At 37.6% G+C, this 19,504-nt stretch overlaps 1 protein-coding gene across 5 annotated transcripts in view; it reads left to right on the forward strand.

The window, feature by feature from the left end:
* The window catches only part of LOC121865472, a 45,090-nt gene that overhangs the window by 12,052 nt on the left and 13,534 nt on the right, over window positions 1–19,504 (forward strand). For 3 of the 5 annotated variants that reach the window (XM_042364943.1, XM_042364944.1, XM_042364940.1), the window contains exons 4-9: window positions 6,136–6,280; window positions 8,508–8,668; window positions 9,024–9,149; window positions 10,105–10,209; window positions 14,293–14,387; window positions 17,509–17,679. In XM_042364943.1, coding sequence (XP_042220877.1) covers window positions 6,136–6,280; window positions 8,508–8,668; window positions 9,024–9,149; window positions 10,105–10,209; window positions 14,293–14,387; window positions 17,509–17,679 — 803 coding nt within the window. The remainder of the gene's footprint in view (window positions 1–6,135; window positions 6,281–8,507; window positions 8,669–9,023; window positions 9,150–10,104; window positions 10,210–14,292; window positions 14,388–17,508; window positions 17,680–19,504) is intronic. The other 2 variants (XM_042364941.1, XM_042364942.1) reach the window with 2 other exon arrangements.

The following is a 19,504-nucleotide window of genomic DNA, read 5'->3' on the forward strand; positions in this document are numbered from 1 at the left end:
TGCACTCCAGGTTTGCACTAAGGTCATTTATCTCTTTTACGTTTCTTTTAGTATGGTGTGTGCATGTAAATGGATGAAAATAAATGAAGAAATTTATGTAAATCTACCCAAAAATGCAGTTGAAAAACTTTATATTATAAAATGTACTACAGTATTGTACACTAATGTACTACATTTTTATATCTTGAGCAAAATATATGACTCTTATATTTAAATTAATCTCTGTCTTGCAAGGATTTCAGCAGTGCAAATTATATTATCCTAACTTTAGTCTGAGATATTATATAAAATAAACATAAAGAAATCACCAATCTTTTGTCTGGGAACACAATGAGGGTGATAGCCAGCCGAGCGTGGGATGAGGGGGGGAGCAGGGGGGTGGTTGCGGGAAGTGAGGTGACAGTGTCTGGTGTTTGTTTATTTATTTTAGATACCCGGGTAAGATTTGACAGTTGGTGCTGAAGGCCTGCATGTTTATTTATCATTATTTATCATAATTTGCCACCAAAACAACCTGGGTGAATATAACTTACATTGCTGGGATTCTTGTAAGATAGTGATTTATTTGAATACCTGTATAGACAATCTATATTTGCAATAGACATAACAATTTTAGTACATGTACAGTACAGGTCCATTGTTAACCGAGGGACCACTGTATTGCAGTGTACTTGTACTGTACAATATTGACTAAATTCACTAGATAACGTACACAACTAATGGTTGGTAAAACTTGTCAAGTAAGTGAGTGTCAAGTCTGTCAGTATGAGTGGCACGTGTGAGTGCTTGTCCCCCATCATAGGAGTCCGTTTTCTCTCGCTTCAGGATGCCTGAGTCCGTTTTCTCTTAATCTTAGAGTGCAGTGCACCAGAGACTTCGTTATTCCTCAGTAATGACACAGAATTTGAAATTGCAACCCCAATTTCAACTGGGGTTGCAATTGTTGAGGCAACTAGATATGTCTGATTACAGCATTTGCGTTATTGTCAATTTGTAGGTGAAAGATTTTATCCTCAATAGATGTAGGTTAGCATTACACCTGGAGGCAAATGCTTACTAGAGCCTAAGGAAGGATATTCCTTTGACACATAATATCTGGCCAGTATGGGAAGACTCATCGTGTCTCCGTCAGGGGGTCGTGGAGTGGTGGTCCAGCAGGCGTCACTGAAGTGTTGTTTTTTTTTGGGGGGGGGGGCCACGGACGTTGTTCAGTTGGACGTTAACCGGCGCATGACTGTATATATATATATACAGTCAACCCTCACTTTACACGGTCCCACTTTCCACGTTTACACGGTGCCCTGCCAGAACCCAGGATGCTCACATTCTGCGGTGGGTGTACCCCTTTACACGGGTGAAGTATAATTTTTTTATTTAGCTCATAAAATTCATACAAATTATCCGGCCAGAATATAATTTACATTGCTGGAATTCTTACAATTTGATGATCATTTTGAATATAAACCTCATAGGTTTTGCATTAGACATACAAATTTTAGATATAATGTTTACTCTGAGTAAATATGTTATCTTTTGTGCAAAATATATGACATTTATATTCAAAATATTCCTGGTCTTACAAGGAATCCAGCAATGTCAATTATATTATCCTAACTTTAGTCTGATTTATTATTTATTACTAAAAAGGTAAACAGCCTGGTATTCCCACACATTTATCTAGTAGGGACGTTGGTGGGGGGTGGGGGGAGGGAGGGACCGGCGACTGACCACCCGGCATGTGTGAAGAATATTTTTTTTTTTTTATTAACTGAAGATTTTTATTTTAGCTCATAAAATTCATACAAATTACCCGGCCAGAATATAATTTACATTGCTGGAATTCTTACAATTTGATGATCATTTTGAATATAAACATCATATATTTTGCATTAGACATAAAATTTTTAGATATAATGTTTACTCTGAGTAAATATGTTATCTTTTGTGAAAAATATATGACATTTATATTCAAAATATTCCTGGTCTTACAAGGAATCCAGCAATGTCAATTATATTATCCTAACTTTAATCTGAGGTATTATTTAATACTAAATGTTAAAATCTAGTTTTTTCACCCACTCTTTCTCTTGAAGGGAGGGTTGGGACGGACTGACCATCTGGCTCGTTGGAAGAGGGGGGGAGGCAAGGTGGGGTACTTTGATTGACAGATAGTGTCGTGAAGAATATTTTTTTTTTATTAACTGAAGATATTTGTTTTAGCTCATAAAATTCATACAAATTACCCGGCCAGAATATAATTTACATTGCTGGAATTCTTACAATTTGATGATCATTTTGAATATAAACATCATAGATTTTGCATTAGACATACAAATTTTAGATATAATGTTTACTCTGAGTAAATATGTTATCTTTTGTGAAAAATATATGACATTTATATTCAAAATATTCCTGGTCTTACAAGGAATCCAGCAATGTCAATTATATTATCCTAACTTTAGTTTGAGGTATTATTTATTACTATACCTGGTTTTCCCCCCAAAATTTCTCAGAGAGGGAAGAGCCAGCAGTGTAGTGTGAGAAGGGGGGAGGGAGTCGTGTCCATTATTTGAATGGACATTAACTTGGCGACTGTATTTCTCTATTTCTCTTAAGTATTAATTGTGTGCATGTACCATCATAAAATTAAGATGTTATTTTTACTAGAACATAGGTATTGTGTTGGAAAAAGTGGAGTTTGGGGGTCAGCTGGTCTCTATTTCATTTAATCCCATATGTTATGTTATTCACTTTACGCGTTTCTCACTTTCCGCGGTACCCTGTGGGTTACATTAACCGCGTAAAGTGAGGGTTGATATGTATATATATATATATATATATATATATATACAATATGTATGTATGTATATATATATATATATATATATATATATATATATATATATATATATATATATATATATATATATATATATATATATATATATATATATATATATATATATATATATATATATATATATATATATATATATACAGTGAACCCTCACTTTACGCGGTTAATTGAACCCACGGCGGCCCGCGTAAAGTGAACAACATAACATATGGGATTAATTGAAATAGAGACCGGGCCGACCCCCAAACTCCACTTTTTCCCGACACAATACGTACGTTTTACTAAAAATAACATCTTAACTTTATGATGGTATTCACACACACATAATATAGAAGGGAACAATCAATAAGAGAATAATATACTGAAGGTTAGGTTAGAAAAAAACAAGGTTAGGGTTAACACTTACGTTAGTAGAAGAGATGGGTCGGCGTACGGGAATGGAGGCTGGTTCCGAGGCAGAGGGCAGGCTACTGGCCCTCAGGTGAGTCTTCATCACTGTCATCCACACTTACTAGTGCCTCCCTGACAAATCCCTCAAAGTCATCATCACTGTCTCTGTCACTATCACTGGCTTGGGCTGGCTGTGGTGGGTTGCGGGCGAAGAACTCGGTTATGCTTTGCTGACGGCTGGTGTTTATGTTGTCGTGATACACCTTGATGTAGGGCTCCATAGTCTGCAACAGCTGGGTAGTGAAGATTTCATACCTGTTAGCATCAGGGTCGTCGGAAAGGAGGAGCTTGACTTTCTCAATACACTCGATGGCACCCCTTACATTACTATCGGCGTTCTTCTTGGGATGACGCACCACCTGCCTCTTCACTGACGTCATCATCATCTACCATCTCGTCGGTAGTCACATCAGGATCCCTTATCACCTCCAGGATGTCGTCGTTGGTGGTCTCGGAGAAGCCTGCAGCTGTAACACTCTGCGCAGCTTCTCTGGCAAGGTCCACTGCTACTGCAACAGTCTGAACCTCACCAGTCACAGATTTACTCTTCCTCCCACCCGGAATACCTTGCAACACATGTCTCCATGCGTGACGAACAGTTGCTACAGACAGCTGATCCCATGCCTCCACCAAGAAGTCCACAGCTTTCTTGACATTGAATGTTCTCCAAAATTGTCTCACAAGTACTTCTTGCTCTGCCAACTGTTGATCCTCGTCGTCTTTGATCTTGCTATCGGTGTTGGTGTCACTCAGGTTATGCAACTCTTCCTTGGTGTTGGTGTAGTCGTTCAGGAGCTTGAATTTCTTGGCAGAGAATGCAGCTTTCACATTACAGATCAATTCTTGGTCCATGGGCTGTATTATAGACGTAGTGTTGGGAGAAAGGAAGACCACTTTTACGTTGGGGTGACGATCTAACAGTAGGGGCGAGTGTCCTGGTGCGTTGTCAAGCAGCAACAAAATCTTGAATGGAACATTGTGTTGCTCACAGAATTTCTTAACGTCAGGAACGAAACAGTCATCAAACCAGGAGAGGGACAGAGTAGAGAACATCCACGCCTTACGTGCGGTCAGCCAGTGGACATTTAGCTTGGTCATGTCCATGCTCTTGTAGGTGTGCGGCTTGCGTGCTGTGTGGATCACCGATAACTTGAGTTTACAGGTACCGGAGGCATTGGTGGTAAACAGGACGGTGATGCGCTCCTTCTGCAACTTCCGGCCCCGACACTTGCTGGCATTCTTCACAACGAAGGTCTTGGAAGGTAGCTTTTTCCAAAAAAGACCAGATTCGTCCATGTTATACACCTGGTCATCGGTGTACTGTCCTTCCTCCATAATCTCACGTAAAAACGGAGGAAATTCCCTAGCCGCAACACGGTCAGCACTAGCTTCTTCACCACCAATGTTAATATTGGTGACCTTGTTCCTCTTCTTAAACCTCTGTAACCACCCAGAGGAAGCATTAAAGGGTTTGGGCTCTGCAATTCCCATCTAAGTTGTTAAGTAGTGGTAGAAAGGCTTTTAAGTCCTCATTACATGGCCAAAGACATACAGTATTACATCATCTACATATTTAAACCAAACTGCTGATGGTGGTAAACTATTCCTTGTAGTTTCTTCTCAAAAATTTCCATATATAAGTTGCTCATTACTGGTGAAAGAGGATTACCCATTGTCATGTCAAATTTTTTAGCATAATATTCTCCATTTAATTCAAATTTACAATCCTTAATGCACAGTTTGATAAGTTCAATGAAAAACTTTTTTTGAGATGGGCAAGAATATTTTCCCCAGGGAATATGTGAGGAACTCGAGCAAATTATCAACTGGGACCTTTGTAAAGAGTGATGTTACATCAAAACTGACCAGTTTAAAATCATAATCAATATTATTCTTAATATTAGAGTTTGATATGTTGCTAACTCGGGGGTTTAGTAGAGAAACTAGCCATTTAGACAACTTACCGGTATAAGTGATTGATCCGAAAAAAATTTCATTGAACTTATGATGGGAAAGTACAGAAAGACAGTACAGTATATGAGAAAATGTACGATATATAAATGAAAAAAGAAATGCAGACATTGTACAGTATCATACACAATCTTAACATCTAGGATGGTTAGGTAGGGTAGAATTGTATTTTTGCATATTGACAAGAATTATAAACAAACCATAAAAAACTTGAATGGCTAAAGTTTGGGTTAGAGAAAATGCCTTTTAACAGAAATCCAATCAAGAGAGAGCTCACTGTGTAAGAGGTCACTTTTGTGATAAATCAGGAAATGGCCCTGAAATTAACTTTTATGGCTGAACCCTGACAGGTCAACATTTGGTCAACTTCTGGAATCTTTAATTGTACAGTAACTGGTTCACTAGACAGGTGTAGAGTGCACAGGCTGATATGATGTCACAGCTCCTTATCTTTTACCTCGGTGGTTGACTGTTGTTTCTGAAGATCCATTTTCAGGTATTTGGCTATAATGGGACTGCATTAAATATTAATGAATTAATCCTAGCCACTCATGTCTCGAGGTTATTATGGATTTACAACCCTTGGATTCAGTGCTATAATACAAAAGTTGCTTATTTCAGGCTTGGTAATGAAGCAAAATTTCAGTGTCAAATTTTACGGTAATCCTATTCAGCACGCTCCCAGCTTCAAGATGGCTCAGACATAGATGAAATTATATGTATAAATTTTATTTTAGTCTAAATTATTAATGATATTAATGAAGAATTAAGTCAAGCAGGAATGTTAAACCTATTCAGAGTACAATGAAGGAGCACTGGTACATAAATTTTGTCATCAAATTTAATTTCTTCCACAGCTTACTTCCTAAGTGACTGGTGGTTTACTGCTTCTGATATTGTGAGCGACTACACGAAAACAACGGTCATCGATGGCACTATCAGTATATTTTTTACTTTGCTTTGGGGAGCTCTCTCCTTGTATGCCAATAATCTAGCCTACAGGTGGGTACCATCTCACGAATTACATGTGAAAACATTGTCTCAATTAAAATTAGTTTTAGGTCAGTCTCTTTTAGATACAGTGGACTTTGTGAGACTGTATTAAAATTTTAAAGTAGTTATGCAATATAAGAAAATATTGATAGCCTAGTGTCAGTCAAAAGAAATTAGTGTTAATCACTCATCGCGACTACAAGTTGCAACCTATATTAACCCTCAGTATTGGTGGCTTGTACTCATTAGATATTTATAACTCATTTGCCTCAAGTTTACCACTACAGTATTGGCTGAGAGATAAGCAAATCTTAATGCTGCAGCAACTTGTGGAACCAGACCTTTCCTTGTCCTTCTTCAGCCGTGCTGGATTTCCAGTACAGTAAGTCCTCACTTAACGCCGGGGTTACGTTTCTAAAAATGCAACGTTATACGAAACAATGTTAAGCAGATCAATTTTCCCCGTAAGAAATAGATAAAATACGGGAGTTATGTTCCTGAGCCTCCCTTTGCCCCATGAAATATATTACATATACAGAAAATCATTGCCATTTCTTTAGAAAATAATGCATACATATACAACTACTACATTTGTATTGGTACTCACCGATGGGCGGAGGTGGTAGAGCGAGTGTGTGGTGGGTAGTGAAGCAGAGGAGGCGGATGGCGGGCGGAGGAGGAGGGTGGTGAGTCACTGAGGCTCTGCGCCGAGCCGAGAGAGGGTGATGCGCCGTAAAAAGAAGTCCGTGACGACGCAAAACGACGTAGTATCTGATCACCGGCACGTTAAACGAACTTTTGGTCTTTTAAGTTTAGCGACGTAGTACCGAAACAACGTTAAGTGCGGACTTACTGTACAGGCCTTAGTCCAGATGTCTCACATTTTCAAAGCAGTTGCTGTTTCCACCAGGTCACTACAGGCTTCTCTCCAGCTTGATATTATGTCCACTGTAGATACACAGCATGCATATCGGACTCACTTTCAGTTTCTCACTTGCTTCTTTTTACTTTTTCTGTAGTACCTGTAATTCAGTTTCTCCTCCTAAAATAATGTATGCCAATTAGTTTGAAAATAAAAGCTTATTCAACTCAGAGTCTACAGAAAGTAGCCAAGGTGGACATCCACTTATTGATTTGTTGGTTTTAAAATGTGGTTCCAGTCAGGATAATGAGGATAGGAAGGCCTCAGGATATGGGAGCTAGGTAAGCCAGGCAACACAGGGAGTGGCGCTGATCTATTCTGTGGCTCTGCTCAACATTAGACCGATTAATAATGACTGTTTTTTCCTCCGATGAATTTAAGGAGGCATTAATACTGTAAATCTTCATCACTAATTTATTAAAATTGCTATTGTGTATTGCCCTTGTCACCCAGGTACAGATAGGGACTTCATGGATCAATTTTGCTTGTTTTTTGAGACTTTTTTAGGAAAGAAAGGGCAACAGTTGGTCTGTGGTGACTTTAATTATTGGGTCAATAACCCATCTCTGAACTTTTTTCCTCTTGAGTTCTTGGAAATTCTCGATCTAAACAATTTTTCCAATCATGTGTCTTGTCAAACACATTTTTCTGTACACACTCTACTGTAGGCCTAGTTTTGTCTCCTGCTAACTGTAACCGTGTGTTAGATGTTGCAGTTGACCTGATTGATCCAGCAGTCTCTGACCATGCTTTAGTTGCTTTTGGTTTTAATGTCCCAAGACCCTCTTCTTACATTTAAACAATTACTTTGGGGAACTATAGAAACATTGACCAGACCATGATTGATCAAGAAGTCGATCATTCTTTGAACTGGATCGACTCCTTTATTATGTCCTTTGATGAGATGGTTAAATTACATACTGATGTCTTCCAGTCCATTTCAGACTGTTATTGTCCAGAGGTCACAAAGAGAATTACAGTACAAGATGACTCTCCATGGTATGACTCGTCTATTTGTTCTCTTCATAGGGATCGTAGAATTGCTGAACAAGAGTGGCATAGGTGGCAAATAGACCTTACTAGATCAGGGTATATAACTATGAATAGGGCTGTTGTTTGTTCCGTGAGGGCTTGTGCTTAACCAAAAATGTCACTGTTTATGTCATTGATGCAGGTACAGTACTGGTAATAAGATGGCTATACAGATGCCATCTCACAGGTCACTTCTTCATCCCTTCCTAACCATAAAATTGGGCATCACAGGCCACTACATATCTTTCTATTGGTATTCCTTTGTTATGTCTGTTGTTGCAGATTGTTCAGCCACAAGAAGTTTTTGGACATGTTGAGACTTCATTCTAAAACAATACTGAAGATGAATGCTTCCATTGTGTTGTTCGCACTCATGCTTCTTCTTGCAGTCTTTAATAATATTAATGCCTTCCCGAACTTCAAAGATGAAACTTGTCGAAGAGGTGAGTAAATTTACTTGTTACCATTCATTACTTGTTGGGTGTTTACTCATGTTTGGGGCTATAAGGTATTGTTTATGCACTAGTATCTAATTACCGGGCATTAGCTAATTGTAAACAAACCAATTTTAAATAGTTATTCATTATCAAGTTATTAATGTAAACTATTTTAACTATCAATATCAATCTTTATAATGTACCTGTTAGCAAACTAATATTTTTTTAAACCTTCCTAATTGTAGCAAATATTCAAAGAGGATATACAACTAGTCATAAACAAATTGAAATAAAGGAAAATTATTGCAGTGGATGGTATAATACCGGAGCAAAGGGTGAAAAAAATCCTCTTGTTTTCCAGTGGCCCTCGATGTGTTAGTCTGCAAAGTGAGGTATATTTCACGAGTCGTGTTGTCAGTGTTTGCAGTAATATGGAACTACCTAGTGGCTTTTGTTCTTGTTTCCACCTGCCGCACCCATGTCATAGGTATTGTGATTTTGTTTCCCTACATTAGATACAGTATTTCTATAATTGTTATATAGGTATTTGTGTTTATCCATTAAGTGCTTTGGAATTTTTGTCTGGAAAATTTTACATAGAACTAATTTCCCTTTACATAACCCATTTTTATAATGGAATGTTACAGTAAATAACAATGAGATATTTATATAGGCTGTTGAGTTGTAGTAGAAAATTTTATTGAACTAAATAGGATATGCTAACATATATTTACCTGTACATATACAGGGAAGCCCCGTTTTGTGATGGTTCAAATAACGACGATTTGTATGTAAAGCTATCTAATTTAGGGCCTAATTCAAGTTACACTGAAATTGTATTCGTATTTACGACAAAATCCGTACCCAAAAAAAATTTATACAGTACAGTAGAGTACAGTACAGTTAATATTAAATAATAAATAAACAATAATATAAAAATAAATAACATTTCATTTAAAAAAATACTCCATACAAGGTAAATGCACACGGAGGTTGGCGAGCTTCTGACCTGATGCTGCTGACGTATTCAGTAATTAGTTGATGACTTGTTGTACTGTACAGTTATGTGTGATCATACAGACAGTATATTGGCCCTCCATCAAAGTTGCACGTATATCGAGCAGTGGTCCTGCCCACCCTGCTATATGGCAGCGAGACATGGGTCACATACAGGAGGCACCAATGGTAATTATTTGTCTGCGATGTGCTGATTCACCTTACACTGCAATATTGGCAGACACATGTCCGTTGCAACTCGAGGCTTTCCTGTAATTGCTTTTTTATGTCACTTGTGGATAATTTTTCCATGAATGAGGTTATTTATAGCTGGGTTTCTTGCATTAAGATTATTAAATTATCCTCCAGTACATGTGCTAAGTTATAAAATTATCACCCATATCATTCTGAGAATTGGTTCAAATGATACATGTTTCCATTTGCAGGGATCCGCAGGTTTATGCAGGCACTAGAGCAGGACTCTCGTGTTTATGAATCAAGATATATGGGTTTAGCGCAACAGGCAAACACAGACAGGCCAGTACTAGAAGGTAATATATGACAAAATATAGTCTTGGTACTCTATTGCTGTGTCACATTGGCAGTATGTAAATTCATCCTCTACTATGAGGCTGATAGTGTGTCAGACTAGTCAGCCTACAATAGTTTCTCAACCACAATTCCTACAATAACTTCTTCCTTTGTTTTACCTTTCCCTAGCTCCAAAATACAGTACAGGTTGTACCTCTCTAGTCCGGCATTCTGTGGTCCGGAAACTCCCGTGGTCTGGAACAATTTTAGTTTGTCCAATAGGTAGATAGGCAGCTTTTTTTTTTTTTTTTTTTTATATACTTTTCTGAATTATTATTATTATTACAGGAGTATTAAATTTTTGCCTTTCAGGCCCCAATGTGGGTCAGTGACCTATGCCCAGGTGGGCTAATCCCTGTAAAAAAAAAGAACAACAAAGCCGCGGGAAATTAAGGTTTGTTTACATCCGGCAGTTCGGCTGCTCTCTCTCTCTCTCTCTCTCTGCTTGTCTATACAGAGTACAACATTTAACCCTTCAATATATATGAGCAGTAAAAAGTGTTGCTCTCATATTCTTATGTAGAGTAATGACGATATATTTTCACATGTGCGCACTTACATACGCACAGTCTCACTTTTTTTTTACCATTAATGGTTAGCTACTTATATTGTTCCATTTATTAACATTAAATAACATTACAGGTACTTCAAACAACCATATTATTTTTTTTACATTAATTTTACTACAGCTTCAATCAGGGTCTTATTTTCTTCAGTTTTATATGTAGAACCAGTCAGTCACTGGTTTTGTAAGCCTTAACATAAACAATGCCGGCAGCCGTCTCGTCTTCTCGTGTGTTTTAATATTCCACGTATTATTAATAAATTGTATTGTTAATTTTGCACACACAAACATTTATTCAATAAAAACAAATTCAGAAACATTAATTAAAATATATATGAACAGTAAATAAGTGTTGCTTTCATATTCTTACGTAAAGTAATGATGATATGTTTTCACGTGTGCGCACTTACATACGCGATCTCTTTTTTCTTTACCATTATCGTAAGCTACTTCTATTGTTCCATTTATTAACATTAAATAACATTACTTAAAACAACCATATTAATTTTACTACAGCTACAACCAAAGTCTTATTTTCTTCAGTTTTATATGTAGAACCAGTCAGTCACTGGTTTTGTAATCAACGAAAACAATGCTGTGTCATTTCCTCTTGTGTTTTAATATTTTACGTATTATTAATGAATTGTTTTGCTCATTTTGCACACATAAACATTAATTCAATAAAAAAGACATTCAGTAATAAACAATAATGAATCTTTTGTACATAAGAGAAATGACGCGGTTTACACGATTATGTACGTCGTCTGCACGTTGGCGGGCCGTTCAAACCCGTCGAAATTCAAGTTTCCGCTGTCAACATTTTTATTTATTTTATTTTTTTGTGTGTTCCAATAAAATACGTTGAATTAAAAACTCGCGAAATTTGAGAAGCTACTATACTACATTTAACCCTTCAATATGTTTTAAAAGAGACCATGATGCAGAGAAAGTGGTGTTAGTGCTTCCAAGCATAAGCACAAGTCACTGTCTATCCAGGAAAAGGGTGAATTTCCATGGTCCGGCAATTTCTATGGTCCGGCACCGGTCAGGTCCCGAGGTTGCTGGACTAGAGAGGTACAACCTGTACTGTACAGTATCTTCAACCACAGCAGAAGAATCCTTTTGGCTCTGGATATTTTTAATCCCACTTACTTTCCTTAACTACTCAACAGAATCCTCTACAACAGACGAGGCAGAAAATGCCATATACAGCATGTCCTTAAAATTTGCGGGGGGGGGGGGTCTCAAAATGGCTGCGAATAGCCAAATCCGCGAATATCATTTGCTGACCAGAGGAGGGTGGGTACATATTTACTCATGTGCAAATAAATGTATATTCTCTTTATGTCTTTACCCTTAGGACAATTATTTCTTTTACTTGTACATGTGTGTGTGGGTGTGTACACACAAAACACATACAAGTTCATAATAATGGGAAAATCCTCTCACAAATAATCAGAAACAAGACAACAAAATGTATCAAAATGTAGAAAAAAAAATGTTAGTCCACCCTCAAATCATCTCCATACTTTGTTCTTAAAGTTGAGCTGGTTGGGTTACCATACGGCAATTTTTTCCTCATAAAAATTACTGTCTCTAGAACGAATGGTATCTGAGCGCCAGCTGGGTTAATACGTAGATCAAACTTACAGAATTTCTTTCATAGTCATCTAGCCAACCCGGCATGGAAAATGCCGGCAACTTTTAAACTGTCTGCAGACATTCTTGGGTACATCCAGGGTGTCATATGCGAATAATCATGGACCGCAAATTAAAAATTTGCGAATTATAATGGCATGCTATACTCTATGATTGATCCGTCTCCTGGTAAACTAGAGTGCCCTATTGAGGAAGCAACCATTACTACTGCTTGTGATAAAAGTAACTGACATAAAGATGGAAAATTCTTTACCCACATAATATGTCCCACTCCTCCTCCTCTTGTTTGGTTAAGCAGTCCAGGAGCTTTTGTAATACCTTGAGTTAGCTGAGTTTGTGTTGCAAGAGCTACTTTGTTTAAGGGTAATAATTAGAAATGACAGATTTTTGTGATACCCCTTCCTTTTTTCCCCCGCTTATCAGCTTATTAGCTGTTTAGGCAATTGGTACAGGAGGAAACCAGACTCCGGGAAACCTGTGATGTTTGGTACAGTTCACTGGATATCACTTTTCTCACATGTGTCTGGGCCTAGCAGAATTTGAACCCACTACATATTGGTGAGAGATACACCTGTTACTGCTGTACCACCAACACATGCTTTAACAAGACTTTAAGCCTTTTAGGACACCAGTGTATCATGCTGGCAGTACAGGGGGACAAAGAAGGGTACTGGGTTTATCCAGAAGAAATTGCGGTGCAGTACTCATGGAAAAAAAAATAACCCAGGCAGATGTGGGAGGCATTGTAAGTTGCCTTGTGACCTGCTTGGCTTCAATCTACAACTGGAAAATAATTTTTTTCTTCTTTTCTTTTCAAGTATGAATAAAGATTTTATTTTCAGGTATTTACTACCCATTGGGCAGTTTTGGCTAGAGGAGTTTTGTCATCCTTAAGTTCTTCGATGATGTTAGACTTTTTGGCTTCAGAACCTTAACTTGAATTTCCACTCACTTATGAACACAGTATTGCATAGGTCAGGGGTGGGCAATTATTTTTGATGGAGGGGTCACTTCATGAATGGTGGCACACTTCGCGGGCCACACACTTAATGTAGATGCAAATGTATTATATTAACACAAAGTAAAGCCTTGTATTTGTAAATACAAATGCAGTGGCGAGCCACAGAAATAATTTGGCGGGCCAAATGTGGCCCGCGGGCCATACTTTGCCCACCCCTGGCATAGGTGCATTACCCATAAGGAGAGGAAGTTTCTTTTTTAACGATTTGGGGTCTCTGGATCAAAGGGTAAAGGTAATGTGTTGTTTAGTGGTAGACCCTGCTGCCATATGGCATCACAAAAATTGTGACCAAGACCCAGGTTGCGGATCTGACTTTCTGCCTCATTTGCATACTATTGCAGGTCTCAATTGTTTCTCTCACTTTGACAACACAACATACATATATCGTTTCTCACTCTTGATCTTTTTTTCTTTTTTTTATGGTTCTTTATTATTATTATTATTATTATTTTTTTTTTTTATTAAAACATTTTTGCCCCCCAGGCCCCGATGTGGGTTAGTGACCTGTGCCCGGGTGAGCTAATCCCTGTTTAAAAAAATAAAATAAAATTTTTAAATGCTATAGTATAATTTGGTGTCCTATGCAGATCTGTGTTTCCATGTACAAAAGAACTAGTTATTGCATAGGTATAGTAGGTTTGATGTCCATGAGTCAAGAGTCATGAATTTTGCAAATACTGTGCTGTACAGTATTTTGTTTATTTATATGACTGGAGTAAACAAAGTAAATTCAAAGATTTCATGGTTATGTAAGATATTGACATTGTTTTACTAATCCTTGCATCACCTTGACCTCAGAATATACTTGGTTTGATGAAGACTATTTGGATGAGCTGCGTGACCCAGGTGGCAGCGACATAGATTCTAATTCCGTCGCCCTCATTCCCCAGCAGGTATTGTTTATACAGTACAGTAGTCATTCTTATAATGAAATTTAGTTGATATGTAGTGCTTTTTTAATATTTGAAACCCTACATTAATTTTCTTCCTCTTTTAATACCCTGTTTATTTTTATGCCCCACTTGTATATTTCAGGGGGCACATGACTTGGACCATATCATCTGTTCATACTCTTCTACTAAACAAGATTGTCAGTTAGGTTACTCAAAAAATATTCATTCCTGAGCCCTGAGATTTTGTAAATAATATTGATGCATTCTTGAAATACAGTCATGCGCCGGTTAACTTCCGAACAACGTCCGATTGCATATACGTCCGTGCCCCCCGCAAAAAAAAACCACGTGACGCCTGCTGGACCACCACTCCACGACCCCCTGACGGAGACACGATGATCCTCCCCATACTGGTCAGATATTATGTGTTAAAGGAATATGCTTCCTCACTTAGGCTTTTCTAAGCATTTGCCTACAGGTGAAATGTTAACCTACATCTATTGAGGATAAAATCTTTCTCCTACAAATTGACAATAACACATTTCCTGTAATCAGACATATCTAGTTGCCTCAACAATTGCAAGTTACAATTGCGGTTGCAATTTCAAATTCTGTGGCATTACTAAAAATAGTAAAGTTTCTGGTGCACTCTAAGATTAAGAGAGAAAACGGAGGACTCAGGCGTCCTGATGTGAGAGAAAACGGACTCGTATGACGGGGAACCAAATAAAAAAAGCATAGCTACATTTTTTGTGGACTACAGTATTAAGCGTACCCTTTTCATCACTATGTAATAAACCTAGCCATGCCTATGTGTGTTTATGATATTTACCATAACATTATATACCGGTATATATTTAGTGGGTCTAAATGGTCGTAAAATGGGTGTCTGAACCAATTAGAATAAATCCCATAGGTTCTGTACTTTCGTTATCGGCGGGGTCCCAATTAGGCGCGATAACCAAGGGATGACTGTATATACTTGTGACACTGGCCAGTTGCTTCTGGTGTTATGGTACAGGGGTACCAAGTGACAGCACTAGGATCCCGCTTCCTCTATCAAGGAATAAACAATTAAAATTTAAATTGAAAAAAAAAAAACATTCAAATAAATTACTATCTTACAAGAATCCCTCCAATGTAAGTTATATTCACCAGGTCGTTTGGGTGGAAAATTATGAGAGGAGCTTAGTCACTCTTAAGTAATGATAAATAAACACGCAGGCAGGCCTTCAGCGCCAACTGTCAAATCTTATCTCAAATAAATAAACAAAACAAACGCCAGACATTCTGTCACGGTACTAAAATTGTTATGTCTAGTGCGAATTACAACATGTTTATATTCAAATTAATCAGTATCTTACAAGAATCCCAGCAATGTTAATTATATTCTCCCAGGTCATTTCACTGGCAATTTAAAATGAGAGAAGCTTAGTAGGACTGTTAAATAAACACACAAAGATCTTCGGCTCAAACTGTCAAACATATCACCTCAACCCCCCCACCCTTCACTGGCTGGCTGGCTGGCTCCCTCACTCCCTCTCCCCCAGCCAGAATTTTAGGCTTACAGTTTTTATCTTATATAATATCTCAGACTAAAGTTAGGAGATTATAATTTGCATTGCTGGAATCCTTGCAAGAATCCTTGCCAATAATTTGAATATAAACGTCATATATTTTGCTCAAGAGATAAAAAATTTTGTACATTAGTGTACAGTACTGTAATACATTTTATAAAAAAGTTTTTCAACTGTATTTTTGGGTACATTTACATAGATTTCTTAGTGCAAAACTGGAGTGCACATGTACTAATTTGATTACAGCACTAAAATTGTTTTGTCTAGTGCAAATTATAGCAAGGTTTATATTCAAATTAATCAGTATGTTACAAGAATCCCAGCTATGTTAATTATATTCACCCAGGTCATTTCACTGGCTTTTTATAAGAGAGAAGCTTAGTCACCTAAGAACTGATAAATATACACGCATTAGACCTGGGCCTGTACCAACTGTCAAACGTACTACCTCCCCTCCCCCCACGCCCCCTTGCGCCCTCTCTCTCCCCCATTTGCTGGCGTTGCTGGAATCCTTGTAAAACAGTGAATAATTTTAATATAAACGTCATGTGTTTTGCACAAGAGATAAAAATTAATCACCTGTATCACATTACAGTAGTGATTTAAGAGTAAAAGTGTATATGTACGTATATAGTATTCCACATACACATAAGTATAAATAAAAAGTTTGTGATGATCGGACAACGTCCATTTCGGTTAACGTCAAGTTTCCAAGAACGTATCTAGGACGTTAACTGGCGCATGACTGTACTTCAATAAATATAGTACAGTAGTTGTTTGATTTATCTACAATGCACAAGTCTAGTTGAAGTTGCATTTACATTTTTCTTTATAGGGACTAAATGTTAAGAACACAGTTCTGTATCTTACTGTTCTGCTTAAAGTCAGAGCAAATAAATTAGAAAGGGATAATGCTGATTGAAGTATTTAAGCTTGATTAAAGGAGTAAACTAATTAGTCAATGTAAACAGATTAAAGATTGAAAAATTTAATCCCATTTTATAGCCAAGGGGAAGAAAGCTGAAAGCTAATAATTTTTGTCTCTCCATGAATACATGCACTCCAGATTTGGGAGAGTTGGTAGTGGCCCCAGTTATAACTATATGAGGTAGAAGGAGTCTTTCTGCCCATAGCAACAGACTCCCTGAGTAATTCTTGATTGAATAGGGCCCAGCTGGAGTTAGGGGGAACATACTCATATGTATCCTTTAAAAGATATTAATAGAAAACAAGTGTTTGGAAAGGTTGATAGTTAACATATACAAGAAGGAAAGGAAGGAAGGAAGAAGGTCAGAAAAGAAGACACAATTAGGAGAAATAGTAAAAGATAAGGCAAGGAAAGCATTCATTAAAAGAATATTGTGGAGTTTGAGAAAGTGTGACAGACCACAAAATGGTGCAATAGTGTCAGTGTATCCACAGAAATGAACCATTAGTGAAAGAAAGAACTTCCCCTTAACTCCACTATAGTATTTCTTTGGGTAGTTGAGTCCAGTTGTTGTGTTGTGTCTTTAATCACTATTATTATTTTTGTTTGTTTGCAGAGGAATCAAGATGACAATGAGACCAGTGAGCAACGAGTATCATCCTCTGGGACAACGTCAATCACTGTACCAGTTTCTTCTCCTGTAGAAGGGAGTTTGCCATCTACATCAAGTACACAATCTTTTCAGCAAACTTTTTCAGTTCCTACAGAGGTGACTTGCCCCACCAAGGTGAAAATACCACACCCATTTAATTTAAACACATAATTACTGATTGTTAAGTTTATGTCTGTAGATAGATACAGTAAACCCTCAATATAACGGACCAATTGGGGGGAAAGGTGGTTCATTAAATCTGATGTATTAAATATTTAAGCCAGAAAATAAAGAAAAAATACAAGTATCAGTGATATCCCCGTTAGCCAGAACAATTGGTGCAGACCACTTCCGGAGACGAGATATTTTTGGCTAACCAGACGACTTTCTCAAACCTGGAAAAATTCCTTATCCCCGGAATCTTTTCGGGTTACTGGGAAAAGTTTCCGAGCGTCTAAACTACTGTAGACATCTTCCACAGACGGACACTAGCCTACTTCCCCAGAACGTGTCTAGGTGCTGGGGATGTTTACCTTGAGTCTAAACTACTGGAGTCCGTAAATGCAATTATAATTTAGAAACTCCATTTCTTTACTATCATAATCCAGAATAGTTTATCTAAAAGTTTGCTTAAATAAATATATTTAAAAATTCAAAATCTATATGATATGGGCGTGAATGAAACTGTGTGTTACAGCAATGACTGGTATTTTCCACTCCCATGGAGTTGTGGGGGATAACTGGATCTCGTGTAACTGACCTGATGCAATGTCAGGTGGAGGTGGGTGGGGGATTAGTGGTCTCGTATTACTGACCTGATGGAATGTCAGGTCACCCTTTCTTGGCCGGGGGATTAGTGGGTCTCATGACCTGAAGAGGTCTTGAATAAACACGAAACCTAAAGTAATTTTAGGGAGATTGTGATAAGTATAAATGAGCAAAGTTGTATCCCTTCAACATTGTGTTACATAACAATTTAAAACATGGAGTGAGAAAGCAGAAAAGTGTGGGTGATTAGAGATGGAGTGGAAATGAGTGTTGTCAAGCGCTCCTCAACAGCTGATATTAGTCACACACACACAGATGTGTCACACAATAAGACCCTCACTTCTCATGCTTGCTGTCTTAATTCTCTTGGTGTGCGTGCGTGCTTGCGTGTGTGTGTGTGTGTGTGTGTGTGTGTGTGTGTGCTGAGAGTGGGGGAGTCGAACTTGTTTTGGGGGTGAGGGGGCAAGGTCGTGTGGTCACTTCCACCCCCCCCCCACCTTCCTCACTCAAGCATGGCTAATTGTGATGGGGAGATGAATTTGATACCATAATAATCCTTAATAAATTCTCTCCAAGATGTTTCCAATAAGATATTCTTAAACGAAATATTTTGATATGATATAATGATGGGAATTCTATTCTTTTATTGAAAAAAAAGAAGTAAGAAATGTTGATACTGGAGTCAATAAAATCATTCTAATTTCATTAGACACCATTCTTTTAACAAAATAATCCTGAATACTTTATCAAAATGTTTAGTTAAATAAATACATTTAAAAAAGAAAATCTCTATATGATATGGGCCTGAATAGAGCTGTGTTACAGCAAAGACAGTGTGGTATTATTTTTCCAAGAGTAAACGAGGCAGGTCGCAGGAGCTGTAGTTTTTTACGCAAACTCCATTGTACGTATGCAATATTGTTCATACTGTAAACATAATAATGTACAGTCGGCCCTTAACATACATGGGGGTTAGGTAACAGAGATACCCGTGAATGTTAAAAATCCGTGTATTATTGCTGCCCTAAAAAAAACCCTGGCCCCCATGTCCTTATTTACCATATATACCCGTGTGTATGAATTTTTATGACCAAATTATTTGGCAAAAAATTGGGGGTCGACCTCTAAACGGTCATAGTTTCGTTAGGTTGAAAAATATTTACCAGTAAATACCAGTAAACAATGGAAACGA

The sequence above is a fragment of the Homarus americanus genome, unplaced genomic scaffold (assembly GCF_018991925.1).
Source record: "Homarus americanus isolate GMGI-L3 unplaced genomic scaffold, GMGI_Hamer_2.0 scaffold25483, whole genome shotgun sequence".
Classification (NCBI taxonomy): Eukaryota; Metazoa; Arthropoda; class Malacostraca; order Decapoda; family Nephropidae; genus Homarus; species Homarus americanus.